This window comes from Polyodon spathula, chromosome 31 (assembly GCF_017654505.1).
Source record: "Polyodon spathula isolate WHYD16114869_AA chromosome 31, ASM1765450v1, whole genome shotgun sequence".
Classification (NCBI taxonomy): domain Eukaryota; kingdom Metazoa; phylum Chordata; class Actinopteri; order Acipenseriformes; family Polyodontidae; genus Polyodon; species Polyodon spathula.
The window spans coordinates 7,235,632-7,245,405 of NC_054564.1; the positions used below are offsets into that span (position 1 = coordinate 7,235,632).

Below are 9,774 nucleotides of genomic sequence, written 5' to 3' on the forward strand. Positions count from 1 at the left end.
GACAAACACACACACACATACAGACAGTAGCACGCACACACACACACGCAGACAGACAGACAGAAACACAGATACAGACAGACAGACAGGCACACACTCACACAGATGCACAGACAGACAAACACACACGCAGACAGACACACACACACACAGATGCACAGAAAGACAGACAGACAGACAGACAGGTAAGCTAAAATAAAACTAGCGCTGTAAAACACTACATAAAAAACAAATATATCCAAGTAAATATGGCCTTGCTGCTGATTCGCACAGCATTTTGTGCCTCTCCTTCGTTGCTGTGGACTGCAGCTTCACAACTCTCCTTCTCATCAAAAAGCAACTTGTTCCCTCTGTCCATTTAAAAACCTATTAATCCCCAGCCACCCAATAAAAGCCCTGCCCGTCAACCGGCGGCCAATAGTAAAGAGGCAGCGGCGACCCCAGCCAATCACAACCCGGCATTCTAATGAGGCACATCTTTATCAGTCAGGTGTCAACTCTCCTAAAGGTCCTTCTTATTTATTACCTACTTGTAAAGTGCTGGAGAGACATTCGTCTTTTGGGGCCACTGTATCTATTTTTTTTTTTATTAACCTCTGGTGTTTACCTTGGATTTACCTGCTTGGAGCGCGCAGTGGGACGGAGACAGTGAAAAGAAAAGAAGAACAAATATATATTTTGTGTTCATACTGACTGGATCTCTTAGAAACAAACCACTGGAAGAGTATTTATTTAAAGCACTCTCTTTTTCAAAAAAAAAAAAAAGATAGAAAGAAAATTCCATTCCAGTTTGGAAGTGTTTTGAAATTGTTGCACTATTTTTTTAAAAAACATTTTTGCGTTTTATTTTAAAGGCTTTAAAAAAAAAAAAAAAAAAAAGATTTGTATCCAATCCAGTTTGCGCCTCTAACAATGTAAAGAATCTTTGAATGAGCTGAAAACATATTTATCATTTTTATTCTTGGTTTTGGATTTAAAAGTTTTAAAAGAGTGCTTAAAAGCGATTTATTTAACTTTAAATCCAGTTTTAAAAAAAGGGCTTTCATTTTTTGATTATTATATCTCGGTATACATATTTTCAATTACACTGGAGTTTACCAAATGGATCACAACATCCCGGGACCCTTCCTGTTCAACAGCACCCTGAACCAGCTGAGCACAGACAGCAAGGCCCCTGTGTGCCAGTATTCTGTGCAGAACTCCTTTTACAAACTGCACCCTTCCTCCGCTCTCCACTGCCAGCTCCAGCCGGGCACCCCGCATGGCATCAGCGATATCCTGAGCAGGCCGGTGATGGGGGGCCCCGCCGGGACCCTCCTCTCCGGCTACTCCCACATGGGGGGCTTCGGAACCACCCCCGCCCCGGGGGTCTACTACAGCCGGGACTACGCGCCTTCCATGGGGGGCTACTCCAAACCTGGAGGCGAGTTCCCAGCCAAGGGGAGGACTGGGGGCTGCTGGAGCGAGGCTGGTTACGACTGGAGGGCAGGCAGGGAACAGTGTGGTGACAGTAAGTGAAGTCTTTGAAGATTATTTATAAATGGATTCACATGCACCCCCCCCCCCCCACCGTCTGCAGTACTTGGCTTTTACCCGTCTAAAAAGGCAAAAGTGTTCGCTATAAGTCCTCCAAACGAGAGCATCCCACAGTTCACAAGTTCTTTTTCACAGTAAAAGAAAACAGTTCAGTCTGATTGCTGACAAAAAACGAACCAGAGTTTAAAAAGGGGCTTATTCCTGACAAAAAACGAACCAGAGTTTAAAAACGGGCTTAATTCTTGTCATGCCGCAATTTAGAGGACTTTTTAAAAAGCTTAGAGATTTTGTGACACTAAACATTGCACAGGTAAAACACTGCGGTATATAAACAGTATTACACTAGTTTACCTGTGCACAAATTGAAATAAGTGTGCAGCAAAAACTGCAGTCACTTGTGCGAGTCACTTCAGTGTGTTTCTGTTGAAGTCGTTATATTCTTAGATACAAGGAAACAACCCCAGCCTTGAGCTGTTGTGTTGCCTCTTTTTTTTACATTGCAATTAATATAATAGTTAACGACCTTCTTAGAATTCTGTATGAGGTACAAGAAGAAGAAGCTGCCTTGGCAAGACTTTGGAACAGTACAGTGTGCATTATACAGTACAGACAGGGCCATTAACTTGGTGTGCCTAGACATGCACTGCGGGATATTTACTGAAAAACAAACCCGCTCAAACATTGCACTAGATTCAATCCTCCAAACTTTATTGTATTTTTGCAACAATTCAGAAATAAAACCCTCCAATAAGATTTTTTAAGATGTAATTTTTTGGTTTTATAAATTAATACAATGTGCAGAACGTATGTTGGAAATGAATCGAATAAACGCAGAATGTGAGATAGGCGACCTCTAACAACTCCGACTGTATAACCACCGAGATCTATATTACGCTGCAGAACCCAGTGTTTAGAACAATCAAACACAAATACCACGCCAGCGCTTTGAAAACGTCTTCATGTATATTTCTGTCGGCTCTCTGTAAGTCGCCCTGGATAAAGGTGTCTGTTAAATAAACTAATAATAATAATCACAATAATAATAATATACTTCAGGTGCACAAAAAAGTGCTACCAAAATAAAACACGACAGTGTAAATTACATTAGTAATAAAATGGAAAATCTGGATAGTAGGATTTATTTTGAACTCTTAAACTTTTGGTTTAAATGTAGCTATATGGCACTGCAGCAAGACATCCCTTTCAAAGTTGCCCGTAGTAAAAGCTTAGCAAAGTGTAATAAAGCACAGTGAAAGCATGGTAAAGCATAGGGAAGCATTGTAAAGCACAGAGAGGCATGGTAAAGCATAGGGAAGCATTGTAAAGCACAGAGAGGTATGGTAAAGCATAGGGAAGCATTGTAAAGCACAGAGAGGTATGGTAAAGCATAGGGAAGCACTGTAAAGCACAGAGAGGGATGGTAAAGCATAAGGAAGTATTGCAAAGCATGGAGAGGTATGGTAAAGTATATAAAAAAAAACATGACATGGTAGGCTGTGGTAAATGCAACAAGCATGAGATAAAAAGCAAAATTACTGTGGTGACTTTTTAGAAAGGACAGATTGGGAAATCTATAACCAATGCCCCACACATTGCAATATTAAACCGTTATTGCCGGGTGTGGTTTATATTGCACCAGGGTTGGCATCGATCTGACTCTCTTTAAAAAAAAATGCTGTATCACATATCCTGTATAGGTAGGACAGGTTAGGAAATGTGTAAGAAACTAAAAGTGTTCTCTTGAATGTGTTTGCGAAGCAGGCAGCGGGCAGCTGACCGCCATGCCTGGCAGGAAGAAGCACACGCGCCCCACATTCAGCGGGCACCAGATCTTTGCGCTGGAGAAGACCTTTGAGCAGACCAAGTACCTGGCAGGGCCGGAGCGAGCCCGGCTGGCATACTCACTGGGCATGAGCGAGTCACAGGTCAAGGTGAGGAGCCTGAGCTTGGAGATTCCACTGGCCACACAGTCAAAGAACAAGAAGGGCTTTGAAATAGCAGCCCTTAAATAAACAAGCATTACAAGCCTGGAAGCAAGACTCCCGCTGCATAGAGATTTGATCCATTCCTGGTTTTACTAGTTCAATAAGACACACCTGAGCTTGTTACCTAGACACAGGCTAACCAAGCTTGGAATGGGTGAAACTGCAACAGGGGTCTTATTAACATCCCTGTTATTATTACATATCAATGAAATGATATAGCCTAGATATGAACCAGCGATCTGCAGGCTATTGGGCGCACCCTGCACTCCACGCGGAGTGCCTTTACTGGGTGAGGCGCCACTCGGGAGCCCCCTGTTAACAGTAATGTTAAAACGATTGGGTCATTGTGTTTCTTAAACATTAATTTGACTTAAATATACACTGAGCAAAAATATAAACAAGATTTTACCGAGTTACAGTTCATAAAAGAAAATCAGTCTGAAATAAATTGAAATAAATCCATTAGGCCCTAATCTAAGGATTTTACATGACTGGAAATACAGAAATGCATCTGTTGGTCACAGATACCTTAAAAAAAAAGGTAGGGGCGTGGATCAGAAAACCAGTCAGTCTCTGGTGTGAAAACCATTTGCCTCATGCAGCGCGACACATCTCCTTCGCATGGAGTTGATCAGGCTGTTGATTGTGGCCTGTGGAATGTTGTCCCACTCCTCTTCAGTGACTATGCGAAGTTGCTGGATATTGGAGGGAACTGGAACACGCTGTCGTACACGTCGATCCAGAGAATCCCAAACAGGCTCAATGGGTGACATGTCTGGTGAGTATGCAGGCCATGGAAGAACTGGGACATTTTCAGCTTCCAGGAATTGTGTACAGATCCTTGCGACATGGGGCCGTGCATTATCATGCTGAAACATGAGGTGATGGCAGCGGATGAATGCCGCGACAATGGGCCTCAGGATCTCATCACAGTAGCTTATGCCTGCCCATACCATAACCCCATCGCCACCATGGGGCACTCTGTTCACAACGTTGACATCAGCAAACCGCTCGCCCACACAACGCCATACACACTGTCTGCCATCTGCCCGGTAAAGTTCAAACCGGGATTCATCCGTGAAGAGCACACTTCTCCAGCGTGCCAGTGGCCATCGAAGGTTACGACACCGAACTGCAGTCAGGTCAAGACCCTGGTGAGGATGACGAGCATGCAGATGAGCTTCCCTGAGACGGTTTCTGACAGTTTGTGCAGAAATTCTTCGGTTGTGCAAACCCGCAGTTTCGTCAGATGTCCGAGTGGCTGGTCTCAGAGGATCCCGCAGGTGAAGAAGCCGGATGTGGAGGTCCTGGGTTGGCATGGTTACACATGGTCTGCGGTTGGACGTACTGCCCAATTCTCGAAAACGACGTTGGAGGCGGCTTATGGTAATGAAATGAACATTCAATTCTGTGGCAACAGCTCTGGTGGACATTCCTGCAGTCAACATGCCAACTGCACGCTCCCTCAAAACTTGAGACATCTGTGGCATTGTGTTGTGTGACAAAACTGCACATTTTAGAGTGGCCTTTTATTGTTCCCCAAACAAGGTGCACCTGTGTAATGATCATGCTGTTTAATCAGCTTCTTGATATGCCACACCTGTCAGACAGATGGATTATCTTGGCAAAGGAGAAATGCTCACTAACAAGGATGTAAACAAATTTGTGCACAAAATTTGAGAGAAATAAGCTTTTTGTGCGTATGGAAAATTTCTGGGATCTTTTAATTCAGCTTATGAAACATGGGACCAACAATACATGTTGCGTTTATATTTTTGATCAGTGTATAAAAAACCATAAAAATGACATGTCTAATCACATGATCAGTTTAATGTCTTGATAATTACATTGATTTGGTGACTTTATTTGATCTAAATAATGACAATGTGCAGTAAGCTAGTCCCAGATTCTGTGAAAGCAGCCGTTTAAGACACCTTTGTCCTGGTAGCTTTCCCTTCTGCATGGCGAGTGATGTGTCGTGGGTTTGATTTCTAACCAGAGCATCCCACAAACAGAACCAATGTGTGTGTCTCTTTGGGCTCTCCCTGCAGGTGTGGTTCCAGAACCGGCGCACCAAGTGGCGCAAGAAGAACGGCTCCGAACTGCCCCCAACGCAGCGGGCCGGTCCAGACCAGGCGGTGTCGGAGAACGAGGTGGAGGACGACGAGTACAACAAGCCCCTGGACCCCGACGAGGATGACGAGAAGATCGGTCTGCTCCTGCGCAAACACCGGGGGGCCTTCTCCGTCCTGCGGCTGGGCCCCCACCACCTCTGAACCCCCTCGAGGACCACGGGGACCCCTGCTGCAACCCCCAGGATCTGAACTCCCGAGCCTGGTCGACGCGACTCCCCCATCAGCCTGCGCAAGAGTAATTTCACTCAGCTTGCAACCCCTGCTGTCTGTTAGATATCCCACTGCTACCACCACATGTAAGGGGTTGATTACTGCACCCTTGCACAGGGGGATAGCGATTTGAACTCACAACCTCCGGGCTCCAAAGAATCCACCAGATGAGCCAAAGGAGCAGCTCCCTCAGCCAATCTGGTCGGAGTTCTTTACATCAGCCAGAGGGTTTGAGTCCCCTCCCCCTTCCTGCAGCACCACACACTGCACACAATCTACAGCGGCTCCTAGCTTCACTGTAGGCTGAGATCAAATGTGACTTACTTTAAACAGGAGCTGCTGCTCATATAGAAAACCTTGAAGACTACAACCAGCTTCTTCCAAAGTACTGTACATCGAGTCTTTTGATTAATTGTGAATATTGCATTCACTCAGTTAGTGTGTGTGTGTGTGTGTATATATAGCATTTAAAACCACAAAACTGCGAATGTCAAAGTGAAAACACACATCCTGGATAATACGCATCCATTCCCAATCTTCAGCCCCCGATGCTGATGGATCACATTACGTTGATACTGAATATCCGCCAGGATGATCCCGGCGCTATCACGGCTTCGGAATGATGAGAATATTCAAACAGCTAAAGCAATAAAACCGGCCGACTGAGAGCTCTCTGATTTTAACAATGTAACAAACTGTAGATTGTGGGCGTAATGAACTCTTTAACTAAGCTGCTCTAATTAAATTAAACAGGCATCTTCAAGCACGTTTGTAAATGAACCGCGCTGCTGTCATTCAAATCACACTGAGTGAACTCCTTAAGAATCAACTGCACTTTGAATTTCAATCATGGGAGAGCTGGGCGCCATCAAAAAAAGTCTGCAAAATCAAAAGAAAGCTGGAAAATCGATGGCCGCTAAACCCCCCCCCCCCCCCCCCCCCCCCTGTTTTTCTTAAGCATGTGTTGAAATGTCGCAGTTCACTGAATCTCATTTTAATTGTGTAATAATTAATTTAATTGTGTAATAATTAAAAGAAAGTCAATTTCTTTCTTTTAACCATTAAAGCAAGGATTGGAAAATACAACAGCAAACCTCTTTGGCTGCAATTAAATGCATATCAAGTTAATAATAATAATATTAATACATTTCTTTTCAGATGTAATCTAGGGTACACTGTTGAATTGTAAGATCCTCTCGATGTGCCGCACTCCGCGCAGCCAGGCTGATGCAGGTATAATAATAACGCAGCACGTCTGCACCAGAGTTCATCCTCGCAGGGCTGGGATTGCTGATTGAACTGTATGCTCTTATGCAGTAGGACTGAAGTGGTAATCACACCCTGCTGATGGTAATTTACATGTAGATGGGGTTTTGACCCAGAGCACAACGTCTCTGCGCTACAATCATCTTCGACAGAATCTCAAGCTTCTCATATTGTATAGGAATATAAATATGTGAATAATCAGCTAGCTTTTGCACTTGCTTGTTTTTTTTTTTACCTGAATCTTAATCTTATTATAGTATATATATATTATTATATATATATAGCTATCTTGATTTATATATATATATATATATATATATAGATATAGATAATACATATATATCTAATATATATATTATATCTATATTTTTTTTTTTACAATTCAATTTTCTCAAAAGGAGTAAGTGCTCGGTGAACCCGACCCATTTGGGCTGGGTGAAATACACATTTTAACTCTACATTTGATGTAAAATTAAAATAAACACAGGGATGAAAAAAAAAAAAAAAAAAAAAAAAACACATCTCTTTATTAAAATTGGAAATGAATCAGTGCTTTGCAGGCAGGGTCAGTAAAGCTGGTGCCGTGTCTTGCCAGCTTTTATAATATTGCCAAGTTTCCAAGGACACCGATGAGTTCAGTAAGCGATTCTGGCTGCATTATTCACTTGCCCACTGGCCTCAGGGAAGGTGAAGCTGCCATCGGCCATTAAAGAGACCAACAGGACAGGCTGGTCCTGACAACAGCCTCTATTAAACACACTGTTGAAGAAACATTTTTAAAACCAGCTTTATGTACAAAAAGATCAGTTATATAATTTTTTTTTTTTTTTAATAAGTCTCGGTGGGGCAACATCTCATGCTCCATAGAGTTCACAAAAAAACTTTGATCACTCTTAAAATGCTATTTAAAAACAGACCAAAGAGGACATAGATAACTAAATACAGCACTAATTTCAGTATATTCATATAATGTTTCTATATACAGCTATATACAAAGCAAACTGGAAATTGAGAAGAATACTTGTACCAGGCAACACAGCGGATTCAAATGGGCCCCTACAGTGTGTGCTGTGCCTGTCTCTAACCTACTCTTTATATAGAGACGTGTGGATGATGCAAGCGCACAATACCCTCACGAGGATGTCAGCCACCCCCCCCCCCCATATAATGCAATAGAAGAAAAACGCTTTAATTGCTGTTTTTTTTTCCCCAGCTATTTTCAATATTTAATGCGTCAAAGGGTTACGTTTCAACGCTGCTGTTTTATGATCAAATAAACAGGATTTAGACTAATGAGGAAATTAATGCAGGCTGAAATTCTTCTAGCTGGTGTTTATTTCAGCGTTTGACAACTTTCAAATAAATACATAAATAAATAGAGATTAATACAAAATCAATAAAAAATAAAGTATAGAAAAAAGGGCTCAAGAGGCCAGATTTGCATAGATTTTATTTGATATAAATATACATTATTCTCCTCTGTGAGACAAATTGCAGTGCATTCAATGTGTGTTACGATGAACAGATATGCCTCGAGCTACACAGAAATATATCCGAGTAAAAGCATCCAATTACACTTTGAAAACTTGACTCGAAATGACTTTATATAAACACACATTATAATAAAAGAGTCATTCCACCATTCAGCACAGACCGCTACACTGGTGTCCATGAAAACAATCCAACGACATCAACCACATGATTACTGGCCAATAATCTCAGTTTGTGTAAAAAGGTTTGAGATACTGTGAATACCTTCTACTATCATCAGTTATTAATATAGCAGTGCCAGATCACAGATTAGCATGAAAAAAATATTCATTAAAACATCAGTATCTCAGATAGTTTTTGTCAAGGTTTGTAGTGACATTTCAGTTATATAATTTGTTTTATCCAAGGCAATTTACAGAGACTAGGGTGTGTGAACTATGCATCAGCTGCAGGGTCATTTACAACAACATGTCACCCAGAAGACAGAGCACAAGGAGGTTCAGTGACTTTCTCAGGGTCTCACAGTGAGTCTGTGATTGAGCTGGGATTTGAACCGGGGACTGCCTGGTTACAAGCCCTTTTCTTCAACCACTGGACCACACAGCCTGCTGATTTTAGTTTAAAATGATTGATAACTTTGACATGACTTAAATTTACCACGGATTTGAAATAACACCTGTAACTGATTAACATTAACAAGCATTTTTCCCCCCTTTCTGTTTAGCTCGAGGGAGGTGTAACTTTAATAAATCCACATACCAGTACCCTTTAACTCTGTATTAATTCTGCTGGTGTTGAAAACATAAAAGAAAAACCGCACAGCTGAACGAAGTGTGTAAAACAGCAGCTTTACACATTCCAGGGCAGAGGCGTTCAGTTCCGTCGCTGGCGAGATCATTAAAACAGTGCCCAGACTGCTGGTGGCTGAACTGACTCGCCTGGGTCACTGTGTTCAAAGGGAGGACCCAGTTACAGGAAGGAATAATCATTAAAGTCATTTCATGCACTTTTATTGCTGTGAATTCCCTACATGGTTAACCGTTTTCATTCTGCAATAAGCTCACTTTTTAATGCTTGTAATGCAAGTAATTTTTCAAGATCTCAGCAAATTGTTTTCTGCCTCTTTCAAACCAGCTACTTAAAAACAACAA

At 42.1% G+C, this 9,774-nt stretch overlaps 1 protein-coding gene across 1 annotated transcript; it reads left to right on the forward strand.

Moving 5' to 3' along the window:
- Positions 1-1,019: 1,019 nt before the first annotated feature.
- On the forward strand, positions 1,020-6,790 carry LOC121303237 (homeobox protein Nkx-6.3-like). The gene is made up of 3 exons (XM_041233817.1): positions 1,020-1,510; positions 3,298-3,467; positions 5,573-6,790. Exons 1-3 carry the CDS (start codon positions 1,102-1,104, stop codon positions 5,795-5,797), a joined length of 804 nt encoding a protein of 267 aa, XP_041089751.1. The 5' UTR covers positions 1,020-1,101; the 3' UTR covers positions 5,798-6,790.
- The last annotated feature ends 2,984 nt before the right edge of the window (positions 6,791-9,774 follow it).